The 23,639-nt window shown below is 50.3% G+C and overlaps 1 protein-coding gene across 10 annotated transcripts in view; it reads left to right on the forward strand.

The window, feature by feature from the left end:
• The window catches only part of STARD8 (StAR related lipid transfer domain containing 8), an 83,553-nt gene that overhangs the window by 38,906 nt on the left and 21,008 nt on the right, over window positions 1–23,639 (forward strand). For 5 of the 10 annotated variants that reach the window (XM_021079619.2, XM_005673701.4, XM_021079620.2 and 2 more), the window contains exon 1: window positions 11,326–11,487. The exons of 2 other annotated variants lie outside the window; for them this stretch is intronic. Coding sequence is in view for 2 of the 8 variants with exons in the window: in XM_085008783.1 (XP_084864909.1) it covers window positions 7,556–7,619 (64 nt within the window). In the remaining 6 variants the exon portion in view is untranslated. Of the gene's footprint in view, window positions 1–2,627; window positions 2,715–6,587; window positions 6,702–7,499; window positions 7,620–11,325; window positions 11,488–23,639 lie in introns of those variants that run through there. 3 more of the 10 variants (XM_085008783.1, XM_085008785.1, XM_085008784.1) reach the window with 2 other exon arrangements.

Consider the following 23,639-nt stretch of genomic DNA (forward strand, 5'->3'; position numbering starts at 1 on the left):
TTCGGCGCCCAGCCCCCACCCAGGCGTCTCAATTTTTGATGACTGTGCCCGTAGTTCAGATGGTCCATTGGGTTCTTGATTGGCTTTTCCGTACTCCAACTTCCTGCTACACTCTTCTCTGCATCTGGAGATTCCTCCGGTTGGTTTGATCTTTCGCCCAGTAGGTGACTTTCCAGGGTGCGGGATCCCTTTCTCCTCCGCAGTTCCCTTTCGGGAGCGCCCGTCCCGCTCAGATTCACCTTCTCTCACTCTCCTCTTTTCTCCCGTTCTGCCCAGTAATGTCACGAACTTCTTGCCGTTATTGGAGTTTAGGTTCCTCTGCCAGCGATTGGTTGCTGTTCTGTGTGAGTCATTTATTCTGTAGATGTGCTTTTTTTGTTGTGTTTGTGGGAGAGGGCAAGCGTGTCCTCCTACTCCTCCGCCATCTTGTCCTCTCCTGAGTTTATTTTTTTTTTATTTTATTTTTTTTTGTCTTTTGTCTTTGTTGTTGTTGTTGTTGTTGTTATTGTTGCTATTTCTTGGGCCGCTCCCACGGCATATGGAGGTTCCCAGGCTAGGGGTTGAATCGGAGCTGTATGTAGCCACCGGCCTACGCCAGAGCCACAGCAAAGCGGGATCCGAGCCGCGCGTCTGCAACCTACACCACAGCTCACGGCAACGCCGGATCGTTAACCCACTGAGCAAGGGCAGGGATCGAACCCGCAACCTCATGGTTCCTAGTCGGATTCGTTAACCACTGCGCCACGACGGGAACTCCTGGCCTGTCTGAGTTTAAAGCCCAGTGGTCACTTCCCAACAGCATGGACTTGGGATAATTGCTTAATTTCTCTGTGCTGCAGTTTTCCTGCCAAAAAATGAGGGCAACGATAATCCTTTGACCTCCTCATAGAGTCGTCGTGATGATTAAAGCATAATCATGTGTGTAGAGTACTTAGAACTTTGATTCACATAACAAATGCTTCAGAAATGTGGTTAACTATTCTCAGTGACTGAGGGCCCACCATATGCCAGGTGTCCAGTACCACTGGGGATCAAAGGCAGTGGCCTAGAAGCACATGGATGCAAGTATAATGGGTTTCATCTTCCTGGAGTGTCAGGTTTCCTCAAAGGCTTAAAGGAGAAAAACGTCCACTTTTATATGAAAACAATATGGATATACACTGGAGTTAAGTGGAAAATTCAAGTAGATGTTTAAAAGCAGGGATTTTTAAAGACATTTCCTGCTTGGAGCTGAAGCTTCAGTTTACATCTTCAGTCCCCAGGGTTTCTATACATTCTACCCCCTCAGCCCTCAGGTGCACTTGGGTACAAAAGTTCCCGCCACACAAATACACAGACAGAACCTTTATGACAGATCATTCTGGGGGTAAGGATAACCACCGCATTACAGGGGTAAAAACGGAGGCTCAGGGTTCAGATTCTGCCATCACCACTTACTAGCTGTGTGAACTTAGCAAGTTACATCACTTTTGTCATCCCCCAGTTTCTTCATCTGTAAAACTGGGGTGATGATGATGATGGTAATTAACTGCTTTATCAGATTATGATAAGAATTAAATAGATTAATGCCAGAAAAGCATTTTAGAACAATGCCAGGCATGTAGTTAGTGCTCAATACACACAAGCATTTTATTAAGTCCATTCTTACATTTCCTCCCACAATGAGACGTTGTCAGATAGGTGTCATCCTGTCCATTTGATGAGGAAGGAAGTTGAAGCTGTAAGAGGTTAGGTCAGAGGCCCCCTTCTCTTTATTAACAGAGGGCATTCCTGTAGTGGGAAGGAGGTGGGAGTAGATGACCTCTTAGGTCCTTCCCAGTTCCCATGTTCTGTGATTCAAGTTAAACTTTGGAGCCCTTTCATATTACTCTTCAGGCTGGAGCCCAAGCAGCGGGATTCAGGAAATAGGGGAGGGACCAGACAGGGAGGGAGATGCCTTAGCAGAGTAGGAAATGACTGCTGCAGCCCTTCCTTCTAGGCTTCTGCTGCAAGGGGCTGTGCCCTGCACTCCTGCCCCACCAGAGAGCAAAAGGGAAACTCCTGTGCTTGGAGGAAGCTGACCAGGGCCTCCTTTTACTCAGAAGGGAACTGGCCCTTGTGGCAGGGGCTGTGTAGGGGCTGCTGGGAACTCAAAAGTCAAAGGCTTGACAGCACCAAGCTGGGCACAGAAAGGGACCTCCTGATGGCTGTTTATCCTGGCTGAGCTAGTCCAGAATGGGGACTGTGGATAGGTCGGAGGGTGCTGGGAGAGAGGAATGGGCTCCCTTCTGGTTTGTAATCCTATGGGGGGGAGGGGGAGAAATGACAAAAAAAAAAAAAATCTCCATGAGGCAGAATGGCCTAGAGGAAGGGGTAGATAGGGAATCTGTCTTAATTCTGAAATGAATTCCCTGTGTGACCTTGGGCAAATCCTCTTCTCCAAGTGAAGAATGCATTTGTTCAATAAATATTTTGTGACCACCTCCTGTGTGCCAGCACTGCCCCAGGAAAAGGGCAAGTGGCTTGGAGATCATCAACATGTTAATCTCTCATTCCCTTCCAGCTCTGCCACTGTGCCTATGAAAAGTGGGTGCAAATTGCAGGCAAATAAGCACAAATCAATTCACAAAACTTTCTTCTTTTCCCCAGCCTGTCCCTCATGAATGGATTTGCTAAGGCCTCATCTTGTGGCACGAGAGAAGGAGATGGAAGAGGAAAAAGTGCTGTGAACCTCAGTTCTGTATCCCCTTATTTTCACTGTGTCATGGGATTATTATCCTCATGCTACAGATGAGGAAACTGAGGCTCGGAGAGGAAAAATGTCCCAGGTTATGCCACAGTTAGTGTAGAGCCACTCTTAGAATCTCCAGCCCCTTATTGGCCATCATCAGAAGTGTAATGCAAATGACCAGGTCTGAGAGCTGGCAACTTACTGCCTTCCCTCCATTATAAACAAAGGTGGATAGGACTCCCCACCATCCTTGAGTCAGGTAATAAAAGTTTGCCTGCGTAGGTGGAGGTTAGGCGTACGCAATGGATTACGTAATTTAGGGTCCTGGGTCCAGGCTTTTCAGCATGGTGGATGCCTTCTCATGTTATGACCTACAAAAAAGGTTAGATAAATATACCTTTGTAAACAAAGACGAACGGTTTATCTATTTCTCCCTACCTGATCCTTCCAAAATTTGGCTTCTCCTGTGGATTTGATAGTTTATTGCAGCCAGATTACAACTAGTTATACTAACCATTGTTTTAATTGGTACTCTTTGTTTCCAAATTGTTTATGCTTTGTGTCTCTCTCTGCTGTACTATGAACTTATTAATGTTACTAGCTATATTATTTATCCTATCTAGTTTATAAGACTATCTCTTGCATTACCCAATGCATAACCAGGTCTCCAACAAAATTAACGATGGCTAAAATTCTTGAAACAATTGATCATACATATAACTCTACATTAAAAAAAGTGTTGATCTCTTTGAGAATAAAAGTAAATATTTATGGAGATGCTTAGATGAAGGCCAAGTCATTTGCTTTCTTGGGCCTCAGTTTTGGGCAAAACAAGAGAGTCTTCAAGGAATGCTTCTGCTCATAAGGTCCAGGATATCCTTGGCCCTAGAAAGGTTTTAAAGGATCGCTTTTGGAACCCAGGGTCCGCTGTTCTTGTCAGACAGATAGTAAGCTAAGGTAGGGGTGGAGAAGGCTGAGGAGTGAGTGAGTCAGTTGGCCAAGATGGCCAGAGCCATTGTTTCCTTCTCCATCTGGCTGTTGGTCAAGGTTTTCTGCCATGTCACGTGGTTGGTGAGATCTGGGGTAGACGGAGGTGGAAGGGCTGACTTGGTTACTAAGATGACCCTCACTATCTTGCATTGAGGTGGGAGACATGGGATGGGTGGTGACACACCTCTTCTGATGGAGAAGGCTGGAGGAGGACTCCAACTGGGGACAGGAAGCCTGATGGAGATGGCGGGGCGGTCAGAGTAGTGGAGCTAAAAGACTTGAGGCCAGTATAGGATAAATAAAGAGGGCTTCCTGATCAAGGTGGGGCATGGAACTTTCTAGTCGCCCTTGAGGGGTCAGGGCCTGCTCAGCCCCTACCTCTCTCTCCCCCATCCTCCCTCCCTGGCTAAGTGGAGGTGGGGGATACCCTAGGCACTTACATCCCTACTTGCTCACAGCCGGCCCCAAGGAACCCGAAGCTCCAGGCGTGGGTGCCCTGGACAATGTGGGGTGAGAAGGGCACCTGCTGGGACCCGCTGAGCTGGAATCGAGGTTTTCAGAGCTGGGCAGATCACACGGGAGGTCAGGCTTGGCTGCACTTAGGCCTGGAGTCCCCGCACTGCTATGCACTCCTGCCCCACTGCTGCCTCCTCTGCGGTTCCAGTTCTGTTTCCCTCTATTTCATCTGTCCGTCTGTCTAAACTCTGCCTCTGGCTGGCAGGCCCGCTTTTTCAGACCTTCCACCCCCGCAGCCTGCTTGCTTCTAATTCTTAGCTGGCTCTCACTCTGTCTCGGGGTGCACCATCATTTGATCCCAACTGTCCATCCGGCTTCATCCCTACTCGCCTCTTTCCCTCTGCCGTCACGTTTTAACACATAGTAGTAGGTTTTAATAAACAGTGTGTTCCCGGCCTCCTATTCCTCCAGCATTTTCTTTGTTGTTGCCCCTGGCATCACACTTGCACCCTTCTGTATGTCTTTCAGTGCCACTGTATGTCTGATCCTAAGTCTGTGTTTTTACCTCTTCATTCCAATGTCCGTCCATCCATCTTTCCCACGTTTCATCTCCGTATCTTTCTACCTAGTCGGTAGCACCCTACACTCCCTGTCAGGTCAAGGGCCCCTTCCTGCCCCCTAGTTGTGTGACACAGGCCAGCCACCCTTGCAGCAACTTTTTGGTCAGCTTGCGTTGCCTGAAAGCTCCATCCCAGGAGCTCCACTCCAAGAGTGACTGAAATGTCGTCTTTTTTTAAATGGAAAAAATATATATTTCTTTGAGCACTGAAAAAATCTTTCCAGGCTCTTTGCAGTCCTTTTCCCAGATAAATTCCCCTGTGCTCTCCCGCCCCCGCCTCAATGGCACATAGGAAATAGCAAACCGGGTTTGCTCTTCATGGACCACGAATGCATTGAAGGCTGCAGACAGCAGAAGAGCCTCAGATCAAACCCTCTGATTGTATACATGTGGACACTGAAGCCCAGAGAGGGCAAGACTCTCAGCCCCATCACACAGCATCTCTGTGGTAGAAGCCAAATTTGCAGGCATCTGGCCCCTAATCTAGAAGCCTTGGTGGGAGTGGGGCCTATGAGCTGCTTTCTTGGTGTTTCTTGGGATTCTGTTGATCCAGAGACATCAGATGTCCAACCTGGGAGCCTTGCTGTCCTCTCCTCTTTCCCTGTCCTCTGGGACCTAACCTGGTGGCCCACCTGCCTGGGTTGGGCATTCTCCATCTGGGGCTGCTGTTGCTTCCAGTACTGGCATAGGAGTTCCAGGAAGATAGGGACCCTTGTTGGGCCTGCCTGACCTCTTCCCCACCCAAGCCCCTACCAGTGTGTGTGTGTAGGGGTACTGGGGAAGGAGAGAGCTATGCTTGTGGAAGGGGAAAGAGACCATTGAGACAGGACAGGGCCTCCAAGGCCAAGAAGAGCCCAGACTCTTTGTTGAGTGGTCCTTGAGCCACACCACACATCCTATGCCCTCTCTGATGTCATTCTGGGGCCTCTGAGGGCTAATCTACAAGGAAAGGAGACGGTGGATGGGTGGCCTCCTGGGCACTGTCTGGCTGAATTGAGATTGCCAAACCCTAGAGACCCATAATCACAGGGTTGGTCTAGGCCAGGCTGTGGGCAGGGCCTGTAAAAAGCTACTCCCTGCCCCCATCCTCCCTCTTACCCCAGGAGCCCTCCAACTTCGTGGGCTGGAGCGTGAGGTTAGGCTGTGGTGGGCTGGCAGTAGAGCATGTGAGTGGGAAGGAAGAGCCTCCTCTTTCCTCCTACTCTGTTTCCTCCTCACCCACCCAAGGTCTGTCTGGGATGCTGCTTCCTGGGAGGGACATGTGGAAGGACCCCAGGCAAGGGAGCAGGATCCTGAGCTCCATTCAGGGGCTCCCAGTGTCCACTGCCACAGGGTGAGTTGAGGGACGCACTGGAGGCAGAGGCTGGGTCTCCTCCCTTTCTCTGCCTTTCACCTCAGCCCTCCCTTTTTTTGCACTTTCCTCTGTTCTGTCTCACCTGGCCCCCTGCTAACCCCATCCTCAGAGGACCTCATACCCCCACCACTCTCCCTTCCGTTGTAGAAGCCCCATTCATGTAGGGTTTCTTGGAGCCCTGCCCAACCCCCCCAAAAGCTCACAGCAGCAGAATAGTCTGGAAAGAAGGGACTATAGAAACAAGGACCCAGTTATATTTTTCCAGATGAGGAAGCTGAGCCTAAACAGGAAGGAGCAAATCTGAAGGCTGAAACTAAATCGGGCAGAAGGAGCTGTTGAGGAAGGTAGAGGGAGGGTTCCCCTGACCTCAGCTGCTTGTGTGTGTGCATGAGGAGGGTGCCGGGCAAGGTGGGGGGCTCATGTCAGAAGTGGACTCACCTTGGCTTATTTCCCTTTAGCACACTGTCCTTCCTCTGAAGAACAGAAATGGTGTATGGCATGGGGCTAGGGGTGGACATCCTGCTCTGAGTGTCTTTCCCTGGGGCAACCCCACCTATTTCATTTGGGCCAAGGTAGGGAGACTTCCTTGAGGGAATGGGGCCTGGGGGGAGGGGTGGGAGAGAGTGAGAGGTGCTCCATCTGCCTGTAGCAGAAAACCTCTAGCTCCTTTGAGACAGGCCAGTAAAGTCCAGCCAAGGTCCCATCCTGGGTGTGAAATGCGACCCATCACTTGGGTCTGTTTTGTGGATGCTGCAGGCCAACAATCTGACACTTTAGCTGGTGTTTGTTGGGGGTAGGGGGCAGGATCTTGGATTTCTAGGGAAGAGCTGGGGACAGAAACTGAGTGGGCCTGGGTTCTCTGCCTCCAGCTGCCTAGTCCAGGTATCTGGAGGCAGTCATGACTTGCCCCAGTACTTCCCTATTGATGGCTCCAGGGGGCAGGTGGGAAGGAATACATGCTTCTGTGTCCTAGCTTGGGGAGGGAGACCCCAGAGAAGGTAAGTGGCCCTGAAATTCCCCTGGCCTGTGCCTGGTGCAGCCAGGGCTCCAGATCCCTTCACAGCCAACCCAGCCCGGTAAAGAGCTCCCCCTTGCAGGGTGCTCTGGGGTGTGGGGTGAGCATAGCCAAGGCAGTCCCCTGGGCTGAGGACTAACAGGGGGTCTTTGTGCTCCTCCCAGGACATAGCTCTCTGTTCCCCACTCCCACTTGGCAATGCTCAGTGAGGTGCCTGTGTGCCCCTCACTTGTGAGCCCCTCCCACCACCACATCCTCCCTTCCCACATCTGGCCTTACTCCAGCTCCCCTTCTTAGTGCAAACCCCCCTGGTGTGGCCATGGCTCCTCAGGAATTTTTTTTTTTTTTTTGCCAGCTGTAACAATCCCACGTTGTGGCAGCCTGATCAACAGCCACTTTTCATGAGGCTGGATGGGAGCCCTGAACCACCAGGCAGCAGTCCTTTGCCCTCCCACGCCTGACTGGTTGGCTTTCGGTGAGGCCTGCATGAATGTGCATGTGCATGTAAGCATGTGTGTCAGAGCACCCATGGTCATGTGTTACACGAGGCTGATCTGAGGGTAATTCATTTTCCTCTCATGGTTCCTATTCCCCTTTTTTTCTTCTCAGCTGAGTTCCTTGGAATTATTTGCTGCTGCTCCTTTTGCCGCGTTGGAAAAAGTAGTGAAAGAGTCTGTTGGGTACCTTCCTGTTGTTACCCTCAGCCATTCCGGAGTGGGGCTATGGTTCTGCCTGCAGCAGCCTGAGGAAGTCCCATCTTGGGCAGAGAGGCGGGTAGGGGCTGCTCTAAGTCCTCTGATAAGTACTTATTGGGACCCAGGTGTCTCAAGATGAGGCTCAGGGTAACAGCATATGGAGTTTCTTTCTGCCACTACCTAGAAGAAAAGGGCTGATTGGCCCCTAGCAAAAAGCTTACCTCTGCAATACCTTCAGTGCCATCCCACCACCTGTCACACTTTACAGGACAGCCTCACATCCAACTGTCTCAACTTTGCCCATTAGGGATTGTGCTCTCCCTTCATTTTAAAGGTGAAGGAACTGATGGTTGGAGTGGCACAATGACTTTCCCTGGGCGACACAGCCTGAAGGCGGTAGAACTGGCTCTAGCACCCAACTGTCCTACTTCCTGATCCAGGGCTCACTCCACCATTGCTCAGTGCCCCTGTCACCATATCTAACAGTTTGAAGCACTTTCTAGGTGCCAGCCAACCATTCTAAGTGGAATTTAGTCCAGTGGATCTGCAAGCAGATATATAAGGTCAAGAATGTGATTATAGACCACATGTTACAGGTGAAGAGACTAAGGCACAGAAAGGTGGCAAGCAATTTGTCCAAGGTCATGCAGCTAGTAAGTAGCAGAGTTGCACTTTGTACTCAGGCTGTCTGGCTCCAGAATCCATCATACTGCCTTTTGTATGTTGCAGCTGGGCTGTGGTAGTGATAGAATGAGGGAAGCCCCACGCCTTGGGCATAGAAACACACACATGCACCTTGAGGCTTTTTCACCTGCCCTCAGCCTACCCGCATGAAAACTCCACATTTCCCTGCATGATGGTTGAGCTGAGATCCAGGGCAACAGCAGAACTATAGGGCACACAGGCAATAGTGAGAGCTGGTGGAAAAAGGGATGCCAGAGGCCTAGAGGCTCCAGTTATCTCTAGAGATATTTAAGATGCAGCCCAGGAAGAAGCCTGTGAAAAGGTACCATGTCCTCATCTTCTAGACACCATTACTAAATTCTAGATAAGGCTCTGGCTTAGGTTTGGGGTAAGGGGCTTGGGGACCAAGGGCTGCCAGTGATTGAAGGAGATGAGCTATCTGTGTTTTTCTGAAGAGGCTGAACTCTCCTTGGTTTTCTGAAGTTCATGGGATAACGGAAAGAGATCAAAAAAGACCAAGAGAAATAGCCTAGACATCGTTTGGGCCATTTCAGAATGTCACAGTGTGGGTAGCAAATATCAGGATTGCAGCTTTAGCTGACTATTGTGTTCACTCGTTCACCAGATGTTTTTTATTGAGTACCTAGTCTGTGTCAGGCACTGTGAAGCTCTCGTTCTAATTATTTATAGCAATTGCTCCTTTTGTAGTTTTGGTTCTCTTTTTGTAGTTTTTGTGCTTCCTATAGTTTTCCCTTTTTTAGTTTTCTGCCTTGATTGCCTTTTTTCTATTTTAAAAAAAAATTGGAGTTTCCATCATGGCTCAGTGGTAATGAACTGGACTAGTATCCATGAGGATGCCGGTTCGATGCCTGGCCTCACTCAGTGGGTTAACGATCTGGTGTTGCTGTGAACTGTGGTGTAGGTTGCAGACACAGTTCGGATCTGCCTTTGCTGTGGCTGTGGCTGTGGCCAGCAGCTGTAGCTCCAATTAGACCCCTAGCCTGGGAATCTCCATTATGCCATAGGCGTGGCCCTAAAAAAAATTAAAAAAGCAAAAAAAAAAAAAAAAAAAAAAACGAATTGGGTGTCTCAGACCCATCATATCTGATTCAATTAAATGTACCCACTAAAAGGTAAGTTGGGGGTTTTGCTCATTATTCATTTGATTGTATTTATTTATGGTTATCCCATGAGTGTCTTTTAATATTCATTCACCGATTAGCAAACATTACTGAGAAGCTACTGTAGTCGCTGTACTCCGTGTTATGCGGTGGATGGAATTGGTTCTGACATAGTTTCCTGCCATTAGGGAAGCTATAGGGTCATTGCTGGACCCACACTCTTATTCCCTTCTAACCTTTTTTAGAAGCAAGGTAAATTTGGCTCCATTTCAGAACCTTAGGATGCTTGCAAATATAATAACCCAGTCTCAAGAAGGAGGTAATCTCCCTTCCCACCATAAGGGGTTCTGGCTCTGGGTAGGATTTTGTTTCCAGGAGTAAGTTCTGGAGTAAAGGTCTCATCCACATCCAAGACCCAAAGGAACATGGCTCATCTTGAACAAAGTGCCTGCTGTGGTCTTGCTATTGGGAGGAAAAGAGGGGTACATACTGGAAGTAGCCTTGATTCACAAGTTCTCCTCTGATTCTCATCAGGGCTGGCAGGGAAAGAAGGTGGAAGAATTCCAACTTGGCCTAGTGGACTGAAGGCCAGACAGAAGGGGGAACTTGGGGCTAGGTCTGGCTCTGCCATTGCCTCGGATGACCTTAAGAAAGTCACGGTCTTAAAAAACATTAATTTTTGCTCTCATCTGTGTTGGGTACTCAAGGCAACAAGTTGGATGCAGTCCCTGCTTTCTAGGAACCTCAGCATTTCTCCCATCTGTTAGGTATGAAATCGCCCATCTGTTAGGAGAAAATAACCGGTGTGCAGGTATTGTTCCTGCCATGGATTTGCTGGGAAAACTTGTGTGAGTCATCTCTTCTTAGTTTCTGTATTTATACGTGTGCAGGATGGTGGTTGGATGGTGTGGAGTCTTGGGTCTTCCCAGTGGCTAATAGGAGTCCTCAATTCAACAGTGAAATCAAAACATGAACTTATGTTGGACCCTTGTGAAGAAAGACAAGAGAGAAACCAAATCTTAACACTCTGTTTCTTACTGAATTTAAACTGGCTTTCAGGTGGTAGGTACCTGCTGTCACAACTCTTGGGAGCCCTCTCTTGCCATGATTACTGCAGATGCCCCAAGTTTTCCATGCATTTCTCTGCAGAGGTAGAGTTTGGACTCTGAGCTGGGGTTCATGAGGGAGTTGCACAAGATGGGAATGGCAACTTCCTACTCAAATATCTAATTGTTCTCTTGGTGTCCCCAGGAATCGGAAATCTCACATAAGTTGTGTCTTCTGAACTCCCCATAAAATTATCCTCAGCAAGCCATTGAACCTTCCCGTGTGCATGGAATATGTATTTAAATCCTCCACACGGTGCCAGACACAAACAGAGCTCAATAAATATTAGTCTGCGCGCCCAGCCAAGTAGCTCCTTCACCCTCAGGCGCTGGCCCCGGGCTTCTGCCTTGTCCCAGCCCGCCCCCGCCCCCATGCCCACGGCCGCCGCGGTGTGACCTGAGGAAGAGGCATCAGCATGGGGATTGGAGGAGCTGGAGGGCAAAGCCCCGCCCACCACGATTTGGACCGCTTTCTTCGGAGTTCGGTGGGCCGGACTGAGCCCTCATTGGTCGAGGTCCTGTAGGTGGGCGGGGCATCCACGCCGCCCGACTCGCCTCTGTTCCCCTCCCCACCTGCGCCGAGAGTGGCCCCGGGTTGACAACAGCTAAGCGGCGGTGGCAGCTGCCTCTCCAGCTGGCACTGTTACCCCCGCCCGACCCCAGGCTCCACGCGTGCCTCCTGCCGGCTGGCAGCTGCGTCGGGGTCTCGAACCCAAAGCAGCGGACGCGGCCTCCAGGTGGGAGTTGGGGCGACGGCCGGGGCCAGTTAGGGGGTGGTCGGGACAGGCAGGTTGCTGGGGCTTCCGCGCTTCGTCTCGCCTTGTCTCTGACGCGCTTCGGCCCCGGCTCTTAGCTGCCCGGTATACAAGACAGACGCTGAGAGGGCAGTCTGGGCCACTTGAACCACCCAGGCTTGGGGCCAGAGTCGCTGAAATTGGGGGAACCTCCGGAACCCGCCGGCAGCGCTTCTCCCTAGGAAACCCCGCGAGTGAGGTGGTGGGGTGGTGGAGGGTGGCTGACCCTCCGTTATCCCCGGGCCTGGCCAGAGTCCGCAAGCCGTTGCTCTGGGGCTTAGGAGGCAGGCTGGAGCTGGGCGGGGTGGCGGGACTTGGGCTCTGTGGTCGGTCACGCAGCTTTTCCTCTCTTCTCTTCCTCTGCTGTTGAGCGCATTTCCAGGAAGCCCCTGGTCTGGTCTGGCAGCCTGGGCTTTCCCCTCCGCCACTGCCTTCCCTTCTGAGAAACGCCCAAAATTTCCTGGCAGTGGGGATCAAACGAAAACCTTTGGATAAGTCGCGTCTTTCAGGGCTGTTTCCCCATGAACTCTATAACGGGTTTGGATTAGAAAACCTCCGAAGAAAGGCCTTTTAGTGGAAGTTTTGGGGATTTCCCAGTTAGATAATCTGGGGTTCTCACCTCCATTTCTCTTCTCCCATGAGTCTTTAAAGTTAAGCACTCAGGAAACCAAGGTTCAGCCACTAATTCATGTGACCTTAGGCCAGTCATGCTACTTCTGTGGGCCACAGTGTTTTCAACTGCACCTCAGATGGTGGGCTGGATTTCAGTATCTAAAAGTCCAGTCTCTTCGGCTCTGGCATCTGATGACTGGCTGCATGGGTCCAGATTCTTAAACTGGCAGGTAAAGGGTTGTTTCTGAGATGCTTAGGGTGGCAGAAACTAGGCAGATGGAGAGCCTAGTGGTGATTATGCAGCTAAGTCAGCTGGACAACTAGTAGTGGTGGGGAAGGCAAGCAGGACAGCAGCCAGACTGAAGGTGGGGAGTGGCGGGGCCAGTTCAGAGCCCCGGGCCCCAGAGGGTGGGCTGGAGGGCCCTGGCTTGTCTCCATCTTTCTCAGAGCACCAACATCTGCCTGCCCCAGAGGAGACTGTGATGAATCACACCCAGGGCTATTTTCAAACCCTGACTCCTACTACGACTTGCTCCTGCCCCCACTCTAGGGATTGATGTCCCCACCCACCGTCTCTTACTGCTTTCTGAATTTCCCCTTCACTTTCATCCTCCTAGAATGAGAGACAATTCTTGTCTGGGGTTGAGAGGTCAGGCAACCCAAGGGAGTAGAGAAGGTGGCAACTACAGGTGATTTCTGAGTGGTTGATGGAGTGAGCCAGAAGAGTGTGACAGCAGTGATGGCTTTGGGGGTGGGAGACTCTTTCACCCTAAAGCTACCATATTGCTGGACATTCTGAGCTGGTCCTCATTTCCAGGATTTGGCCTAGTCCAACTATGTTCTGAGTATGAGATTTGGAATTTCTGCTCCCTGGACCTCCGTAGTTAGGGCTATAAAACACTACATGGATAGAGTGGGGTTACCCCATTTGCTTGCCTTCTCTCCGCTTCTTAAACGGCTCTTGCAGAAGTATGCTAAACCCTTCTGTGCTTCTGTGGTTCCCCTCCCCGATTTGGGGAGGAGAGGCTGTTGGGAGATGATATCTGGAGCTGTTTAGGGTAAAGAAAGAGGCTGAAGCTGCGCAAAGGGGCTGTGTAACCCTGTGTGAGTGCCAGTGCGGGTGAGGGGGGGAGTCTTGCAGGGAAGACAGAAAAGCCTTCCTTATTAAAGCACAACACCTCCTGAGTTTGAGCAGAGGAGTGAAGAAAGTGGCACAGGGAAGTCCCAACTTTGACTCTCTCTGTCTCCTTGACATTTAAAAATTCCATTCTTAGGGCTATAGATTGGAGACAGAGCAGAGGACCCTTGGAGCCAGCTATAGGTACAACAGTAGTGACATAAAAAAAAAGGAAGTACGGAAGGGAGGAGAGGATGGAGACTTTCATGGGGATGCTGTGGCAGCTGTCAGCACTTTTCCACTAGGACACTCATGAGGCTTGCTCCCTATTCCAGCCGTGGAAAGTTCAGGTTCAACAGATGGCAGGTTTAACCAAGGCAGGCTGTGCCTCCACCTTCATGGGGTCTCTTACTGGAAGAGGGAGTTACCTCTGGCTTGAATAGAGTAAGGAGAACTTTTTTCTTGGGCTCCCAGTTTGGATCAAGCATAGTGGCCCTGGGCCTTTGGGAAACTGTTATCAGATAAAGTAGAGATAGGGGATCTGAATGATGCAAGGGATCTAGGGTGGAATGTGTGAGCTCCCCCGACCCTGCAACCCTAAACAGAGGAGTTGAGCACAGGGCTGGGCCCACAGTTGTGGGCATCACGTGTTTATCACAGCTTTATTCATCTGTGACTTGGGGCCTTGGTTTATGTGTGTGTATTGGGGGGACAGGAGTCTTAGTAAACTTGAATCAGTGGACAGGAGGCCATAGTCACCAGTCCGATGTGTGTGTTTGTGTGTTACATCTGCTCTACCCAGCCTTCTACCTTGGGAACCTGCATGCCCACCATTGCTGTGCCTTTTACCCTGACCACACAGGGACTGCGGAACTGGAGGTTAAGTTCCTTTAGAGTCCAGTGTGGTGTGGGGCAAATAACAGGGGACTGGGAGCTGAACACATGAAGGTTTAAGTCCAGACTCTGCTGCTCCACTTGACTTCTGAGACTCTTGGTTTCTCCCTGCCTTTTCCACTTCACTGCACTAAACGAGGGGATCCAGGGTGAAATGCTTGGTAAACGATCAAGTGCTGTATAAATTATTAGCCATTAGGTTCAAGCTTGGTGCTAGATTTTGTGGAGGACACAAAGCGTAACCCCCACCTTCAAGGAATCTATCATCTAGATGCGAGTGGCATGAATGGCACATGACACACTAAGTCTATTTTGGTGAGGTCTTTAAAAAATGATTATGTTGTGAGTTTGATCCCTGGAAACTTCCATATGCCGTGGGTGCAGCCAAAATAAAATAAATTAAACTCAATTAAAAAATTATTATGAAGAATTTCAAACATACATAAAAGTAGAGATGATTGATGTAATAAAATCGTATGTCACCCAACTTCAACAGCCATTAGCCTGTGGCCAGTCCTTCCCTATTTACACCTCCATCTACTCCACCCTCTTTCTTGTTATTTTGATATGAATCCCAGACACCTTATCAATTTATCTATAAATAGCCATATATATAAACTATACAGATAGGCAGAGGGTAGGGACCTATAGACACTGCACCATGAGTACACCTTAAAACAATCCCTTAGTAGCATCAAATATCCTGGCAGCGTTCATATTTCCCATTGTTGAGGAGGATATTTCACCCTGGGAGGCTTGGCCAGGGAGCAGTTTTTCTTTAGACTGAGAGGAAGACAGAGGCAGTGACATTTGAGCTGATCCTTGAAAGTGAGGCCCAGGACCAGTCGGAGCTGGAGGGATTATGGAGCTGTAGACCCTTGCTTACAGTGCCTGTCTCTTAGGCTCCAGCTCTGGGGGCTTGGACTCCCAGAGGCTGGCCTGTGGAGGCTTCTCCCAGAAAGGACATGTGTGCCTTGGTTCTCTAGCGGTTAATGGGAGTTCTAACTCTCTGACTGGCCCCCCCAGTTCCAGGGCCACCCAGGAGCTGGAGGTCTGCAGCCCTGGGAGAATTCCTGGGAGGTTGCTCGCCTCCGGGCCCCTCCCCTGCCCCTGGCCCCCGAGGCCAGTTCCAGTTCAGAGCAAAACAGGATGCATTCAGGATGAGCGTCTTTCCTAGCTTGTCATCTAATCACCATGACCCAGCTTGGAGCTTCCTCTCTCATTCATGATAAAAACCTCACTGTCTCGCTTTTCCTTCCCACCCCAGTAAGGGTGTGCTAACTTCCTCCACATCCGGGCCAGCCCTCCTCCACCCCCATGTGGCGCTGAGGGAGAGCTTCCCTCATCCAGGCCTCGCTGCCCCAGAGCCTCCTGCTCTTGGGCTGTCCTTGGGAAAGGAGTGGCTCCTTTCCAACAAGCCCGGGGTCCTGCCTCTGTTTGGTTAATGATTGAGCCACATAATAACCACCTCAGAAAGTCACCTCTAGGGGATGGCCATTAACTAACTCCTTGTCCACCTGGGGCTTTAAAGGGACCCCATTTTGAGCCCTCACCTTCACCCAGGGGGATATTAACAAACATTCAGTCATGGGAACTCCTGGGGCCAATTAAACTTATGCCCCTCTGTTTTCACTTGAGCAAACAGTAGTAGTCATTCACATTGCTTCAAGGACACACATGCAGCTTGGGTGGTATTGAGAGGGGCAGGGAGTTGAGTTGATAGGGATTCAGATGGGCAGTGGGGTAAGGTTTTTTTTTTTTTTAAGGCATCAGAGTCAGAAGGGGGTCGGATGTTTCCAGGAGAAGTTGACCCCCTGATTTTAATTTGAAAGTCAAAAAAGAGCAAGAAATGCCCATCCAAATGGTTTGCCATTACTGGGGATGGGGTGAGGCTGTGTGTGTGTGTGTGTGTGTGTGTGTGTGTGTGTGTGTGTGTATGTGTTTGTGTTTGGTAAGGCCATGGGTCCCTCCACACCAGGCTAGGACATGAGGCCTGAGGCCTCTGTAGTGTAGGAGGAGGAGGAGGCCTTCCTCAGAGAGCCTGTATCTTGACAAGCAGTGGGAGTTGGAAAGGGTCAGGCTGGGACCCAAGTCCAGTTTAGAAAGCTCTAGACCATAAGAAATTTTCTGCAGTTTCAGCAAAACGAGAAGGAACCAACATTTAGTGAACCCTGTGGGCCTACAATGGGGTCAGGAAACTGGGCTTCTGGTTGCACTTCTCTGTAGCTGCCTCTCCATGAGTGACTTCAGAAAGGACATTTGCTTTCTCCGGATCTAAATTTTTAAAATGCAAGCCCCCCAACCCCCACTCCATGACTCAGTTTGTGGGAAGAAAAGGGCAAAGAAACCATGAGACTTATGGGACATTTCTGCCCCTAAGACCCCTATTGGACAAGGACTGAAACAGGTAATTGGGCAAGGCCAATGGGAGAAAACCTCATCTCTCTGGACCCCACATTGGTACACCCCCATCTTTAAGGGATAGAAACCCCTATAAGACAATAGAGAGGGGGGGCTCTTCTTCCCCCTCCCAGCTGTCCTGGGGGCTGTTTGCTTTCCTGTAATAAAGACTTTTGCTTGCTTGCAAAAAATAAAATAAAATAAATAAAATAAAATAAAATGCAAGGCCCATGGCATGGACTCAGTGGTATCTCAGGCTGCCTTCTAGTCACAAAAGTGTACATTCGCAGTCAAGGGTTTTTTCTTATACACAAGGCAAAGGTGAGCTGACTTCAAATCTTTCCAGGCCCAGTCACTAAATACTCGCTAAGTACTTGCAGCTGGCTGGTCAGTTTGGGCTGGCTGGACCTTGAACTGCCACAACTTGGATTTTCTTTCAGTGCAGGCTTTTGAGCAGTTTGTGTCTGTCCCAGGTGGCCACCCTCTGACCCATTCAGCCCCAAGTTAATGAGTGACCTGTTCCCCCTGAGTAGTACCAGCCCAAGGTGCTCCTGGGATCCCAGGCCTCTGTGGGAACTGGCTGGGGGCCTAGCCAGCTCCGGTCACCTTTATGCTTCTCCTACAACAGCCCAGAGGTAGGAAGCAGATGGAGCTCGGGGAAGAAGGGCCTTTAGAGGACACTGGGTTTAAATTCTCCTTCTGAAGTTTGGGTCTTGCTCTCAGAGGGCTTGTATAGTCACCCACCTTCAATAACTGGGAGGGCGGTATGTCAAGGCAGTTGCTTGCATCCACGGAATTTCCAAAAGTTTTTTTTTGATGTTGAGCTCAACTCTGTCTCCCTGAGATTTCTATCCCTGGGACCACCTTGACCCGGCTGTTTTCTCTGACCTATAGGACAGAACCAGAGGCCAGAACCCGAGTCCTGCTGTGTTCTTCTGGGACTATACAGCCTCAGCTCTTCCAAGTGCTCCTCAGGGGACCTGGGGCCAGTCCCCTTTGCAGCCTCGTTACTGTCCTCTGCACTTGCTACTGTTTGTGGCTCTGGGGGTGGGAAACGGAGCTCTGGAAGCCCCTCACTCTCCTTTTTATTTATAACCTGAACTCTCAGAAAACTTCTCCATTATCTTTTTCCTGTTGGCTCCAGCAGGTAGATTCTGAACCCCTGTAGTCCTGGGTCCAAACACCTCACACAGTAGTGTCTGATTCTTTTGTCATTCTGGTCCAGGCAGTTGCCATGACTGGGGAGCTCTGGGAGGGTGGGGCCTTCTTCTTGGTGTCCTGATCAGCAGAGGACAAGCCTGAGGCGAGGAAGTGCTCACCCGGATGAGTAGACTGTGTCGCACTGTGGGGGCTGTCTGTGTAGCCTGCTTTCCCGCTACTTGTTTTTGTCTCTTGAGCTGGTGGGGGTGGGGGAGGGGATATTTTAAGGAGCACTGAGACTGGAAATGAGTCTGAGCCATGCCCACAGTGGGGCCTAGAAGGGTGAATCAAACAGGGAGAAGCACCAGCACCACTCCTCTAGCAGTTGATGATGACACTGATGAGTCCTCCCATTTCTTTAAAGTTTCCAAGGCACTTTCACTTCCATGATCCCATTCTGTTCTCAGAGCAGCCCAGTCCCATAGACAGTGTGATTCCCCCCAGTGTGATCCTGGCTGATCCTCACCTGAGGCCCAGAGGGAGGAAGGTGTCTGTGGAGGGAGGATTTGGAACCCAAGTCTCCTGCTGCTCAGCTCACCCTCTTTCCCCCAAACCATGCCCAACACCCAAGGCGGCTATGGCTGACTTGGCAGCTTCCCCACCAGAGAGGAACCTCTGCCCAGGCCGCAACTAGGTTCCCATGGCAGAGGGAGTGACCTCCAGAAGAGGTTGCCTGAGGATTTCCTGTCCTTTATCTGGGCTGGCCAAAGGCACACTGGTCTGAGGTGTGAGATAGGCACTTGCAGCCAGTTGTTCTGCTCCAAACTGGGGTCAAGTCAGGCGGGAGTAAGGGCAGTGAGCTGGAGAAGCACTTTGCCCCAAACATCTGGGCTGCGCAGTCCCCACCTGAGCAGGGCCTTCTAAATGGAAAAAACAGAGACATGAGGGAAAGGGGCCAGAGTGGAGCTGAAGCAAAACACCCCCTGATCTGTACACATGGTGCCTGGGGCAGGAGAGTGTTGTGGTGAAAGAGCAGGGCTCAGATATAAGACAGCACTGCGTGACTTTAGGCAGATTATATAACCTCTATGAGCCTCCATTTTGTAAGGAGATACATATCTACCTCATAGGGTTGCTGAATATGAAATCTATCATATATAATAGCACTCTCACCATTATTGTTGTTGAGTAGTACTTTCTGCCACCTTGTCACTTTTCTATTTCTCACTGATCTGGAGACATGCTGTGCTCAAACCTGCCACCTCCTGGGCATTAGCTCTGGATGTTTTGTCACTTCAGATTCTGCCTCCCCCAGAAAAGCTCCTCCTGGCCATGCCTGCCTACAGGGCTCCCTTCCAGTGGCCTCCAGTGGCACTGAGGATACTGCAGTAGGCTTGGTGTTAAGAGGATAACACCAAAAAATGATAGTGAACTTTTCTCAATTCTTGACACATTTGAATTTACTTATTTTCCAGGACAATTTGGTAAGCCGGGTACTGCTATCATCACCCCTGTTTTACAAATGAATAAACCAAGCAAGGAGGGATTCAGGGAAGAACTTACCCAAGGTCATGTGACTCAGGAGTGGTGGAGCTGGGATTGAGACTCAGGCCATCTAACTCCACCACCCACACCCTTAGTGACTCTGTCATGCTTCCCTCTTCCCTTTCCCAGGTGCCTGGCTGGGAGGCAAGAGCTGAGGCTTGAGTCTCTCTTCCACTCCTGACTGCTCCCTACACCCACCAGCAATCAGTCACTCCTGCACAGACAGTCCCCAGGTCCTTGCCTTCCTCCTCACCCTGCCCCCCTTGGGTTGAAACAGATGCAGAGGAGAGAAAACACCAAAGGCTAGGTACTGATGCTCTAAAGAAGAGCTGCAGTGGGGTTGGGGAGGGTGTTTGGGAAGGAGTTGGGGGTTGTTCTGATGGCGGTGGCAGGCTCGCCTGATTAGCACTTTCCAGCACTGAGGGTGGCAAGTGGCATGGGGGAAGAGACATTTTAATGAGCTATCTTGACAACCAAGTTGCATTATTTAGAAGGTGTGGGTGGTTAGGGGTGGGCAGGAGGTGGTCTGGATTCACTTTTGTGAGCCCTCCAGCTGGTGTGGCCCATGCTAAAATTGGATATGTACATGGGGGGCTTTTGTCTAGAAGCTCTAGTCCTCCCTGCAATGTTCCTACCTCCAGGCTCTTGGGTACTGCAAGCTTCCTTCCCTCAGGCTGTACCAGCTGCCAGCTCCATTGCTTTCAAGCTCATTTTCTGTTATCTTGCCTTCAGATAAGCTCTGGGGGTTGGGGGTGGGGGGCTTCAAGGAACAGTCCATCTTAGCCTCTGCCTCCCTGAGAAGGGTGGGCCTGGTAGCAGCTCTGGCCAAGAGCTCAGCATTTGTTCAGTTTTCCAGACCTTCGTGCCTTCTGTAGGGCCTGCATAGAGTAGGTGCTTGGGTAATGTTAGCTGAATAGTGTACAACCAAGGGGGAGTGGATTTGGAGAGGAGAGCCTGGGGAGGTTGACATGGGAACAGCTCAACAGGAGGGCTATGTGCATTTTAGGCAGGCTCCTGGCTGCATTGGTAGTTGACCTTTCAAAGCCTCAGTTTCCCAATTTGCACAGCAAGCCTGCTTTGGAAAGGGTTGTTATGGGGACCAAAGAGATGTGGGATGATCAGGTGCCTTCTCCACTACTGGGAACTTACTTTAGGCTAAGGTTTCAGGCAGCAAAAACCCTGGTGTATGTTTTTTTTTGTGTGTGTCTCTACGGCCTAGGCTATTTCTCCTATTTAATGAGGAGGAGCCTAACTTAGTGGCTCTGACTCTGGAGTCAGACCACCTGGATTTGCAACTTGGCCCACCTATTCTTCACTGCTGACCTTGGGCAAGTTACTCCATAGCTCTGGGCCTCAGTTTTCTCATTTGTCAAACAGAGATATTATCAGAGCACTTACCTCACAGGGTGTTGTGAAGATTCAGTGACATAAACCATATGAAAAGTACCTAAAATAATGCCTAGGACATAATGACAACTTATACCCTTCAGCTGGTATGATAATTATCGCATTTTATACTTGCAAAAACCTCATGTTGTTGGTACTATGATCATAACCCTATTTGACAAATCAGGGCACTGAGGCATGGAGAAGTTAAGTCTCACCCAATATGATCTGTGTAAAGTCCTGCTTAGCCCAGGGCATGGCACAAAGTATGTACTCGATAAATATTAGTGTCTGTTATGAATTATTCTTAATAATTACATTTAGTATCATAAATATTATTATCAGTAATGAGCACAGCCACAGCCGAGAAGTAGCAGAGCCAGGACTAAGAGCCTTCAGATTGCTAGTCTGTTTCTCTTCCCACTCACTGTACCCCCAAACCTCTATGCTCATCAGCTGTTAGGCTGCTCTTTGGGATTCTTCTTCCCTTCCTCACGCCATGGCTTGAGCATGCCCATGGTCACCCCTGCTCCTGTCCTCTCCTTTGTGTTCCGAGTCATGGCCCTGCCTTTGGCTGCTGTGGGGCTCTGGGGGGTGACTTGTGTCTGCTGGCTTCCACAGGGAGAACAGACCCCACCTGAGGAGGCTACTTCTCTCAGGCCTACTTCCTTTCTGTCAGAGACAATTTTCTCTGGATCTCAGGGTGGGGCCAGGCTCCTGCAAGGCATTTCCTGCCCAGGAGTTTATATTTGGCCTCAGCAAAAGGAAAGGGAAATAGGGTTAGGAAGTGGGGGAGGGGGTGTAGAAGTAGTGGCACGGGGTCAAAATGGGCAAGTGCCAAAATTTTGCAGGCCCAGAGAAAGAAGCAGGAGATGGCGCATGTCCTATCTGTGACGTGAGCTTGGATGCCCGCATGGGAGCTTGGGATGGGAGAGTTCAGTGTTCCTTGAGGTCAGAATGCCTCCACTCTCAGGCAGAGTCCATTTTCCCTTCTCACACCTCTGGGCATAGGCTTTGTGCCCTGGGGCAAGGTGTGCTGCCACTCAGCCAGATTGCTAAATTGCATGTGTGTGCTCAGTTCCGTGTCCTTGCTGTGTGGATACCAGAAGAAGGTGTGGAGTCAAAGGCCTGCACACTGTTGAGTTGGGAAGCAAGACTTCCTGCCTAGGTGTTGCCAGAACATTCAGTATCTCATACCACACAGTAGTGGGGATGCTGAGCCCCAAAGGACCCAATGCACTGGAGTTCCAGTTGAAGGGGGGAGACAGAGGTATGTGCTGCCAAGAAGGTAATGGAAATGTACATGGGGCCACTTAATTTAACTGAGCTGCTGGGTGGTGGGGTTGGTGAGAGATCAGGGAAGGAAGGCTACATAGGAGGGGGTGTTCGACCTCCATCTTGTTGAATAATATAGGAGGTTGCAGCTTCAAGTCAGGCTGGGTCTAGAGTATAGAGCTGGAAAGCAGTCTGATGTCTGTCCTGGGCTGTGGGCAGTGGGGGGCCCTTTGGGTTATAGAGCAGAAGAGTGGCCAGGTCAGAGCTGGGCTCTTGGGAGAAGAAGCTGGCAGGATGACCTGTTGAAAGGAGAATCTAGAGGCTGGGAACTTGCAGGGCTGAAGTAATCCAGGAATGAGAACCTAGAGCATGGTTGGGCATGGGAAACCATGACCACTGGATGGAAACATTGATGGAATTTGGTGGCTAAATACATGAGTGGAGAGAGGACAGACCGGGTTGACTGAAGGTTTAAGCCTCAGTGTTTGTTGCCTTTAGAGACAGGAAATCAGGAGAGCTGGGAGGGAAAAATGGGTTTGTTTTTGGGCCCCTTTGAGGGTCCCCTCTTGAGTCTCCCAGAAGAGAGCATGCAGGAGAAGGCCCCATTTCTCAACTGAACCAGCCACTTCCAACCACACACTTTTTTTCTGGGTCTATATTTTGTTGAGAGGCCATTAGAAAATGGGGAAATGGCACCTTAGACAGAGGTGCTGACTTGCCCAAGGTCACCCAATAAATTCCTCATGAAGCTAAGGCCAGAATGTAGTTCTTCTGACCTTGGATCCAATACTCTTTCCACCCATACCACAGTGGAGAGTAGTTCCATCTGCCCCAAACTGGTTAGGCTGGCACCTCTTGCCTCCAGGCTGGGGACTAGAGGTGATGGAGTAGCACGTGGCTTATGAAAACACCTGTGTTTCCTTGTCACCATGACCTGTCAGAACACCTGGGGCAGGGTAGGGGGCAGGATCCCCTGAGGGCAAGAAAGCTAATGGAGCCACTGCAGCAGATCAGGTGGCAGCTTTGACCTTCACTGTCACAAGGAGGCTCTGGGCCAGGCAGGAATGTCAGCTGCCTTCTTTGGCCCTGATGCATCAAGTGCTTGCCTAGGAGACCACAGGCTGGGCTGACTCTTGACCCACATTTTCAAGCAGCCCCAGCAGGCCCAGAGCTTTGTGGTAGCCACAGAGCTCTCATGACCCTCCATCACTTCCAGCTGCATACTGGAGCTCAGGCCACAGCTTTACAGGGGTGACACAGTTGGAGGTTCCTTATGTAATTTCCATATTCATAAAAACTCCAAACAAGAACTGCCACCTCTTCCTGGCTGACCCTGCAAGAGATCCACTGTGTCCAAAGGCAAGGGACCTCCAGTGATTACTGCATCTATTCTTAACCTCACTCTTCAGGACATCCCCAAGGTGAGCTGGAGCCATCTGGAGGTGCCTAGGGCCTGCCAGTAAGGTGGAAGCTGCCTCTCACGGTCTGACACTTCAGGTCTGGAGTCAACCCTTCTTTGACTGTGGGAGGTGTCCTGTGCATTGTAGGATGTTTGGCAGCATCCCTGGCTAGCAGCATCCTTACCCAGTTGTGATGACTAAGAATGTCTCATGACATTGCCAAGGGTCTTCTGGGGGGTAAAATTATCTCTGGTTGAGAATCCCCATGGGCCTGTGGCTATGACATGTTAAGGAGGGAAGGGTATTAGAGTGGAGGGCTGCATGTG

The sequence above is a fragment of the Sus scrofa genome, chromosome X (genome assembly GCF_054392235.1).
Source record: "Sus scrofa isolate SSC_HxYL_T2T_F1_AM1 chromosome X, Sscrofa_HxYL_maternal_Yorkshire_Landrace_v2.0, whole genome shotgun sequence".
NCBI classification, from domain to species: domain Eukaryota; kingdom Metazoa; phylum Chordata; class Mammalia; order Artiodactyla; family Suidae; genus Sus; species Sus scrofa.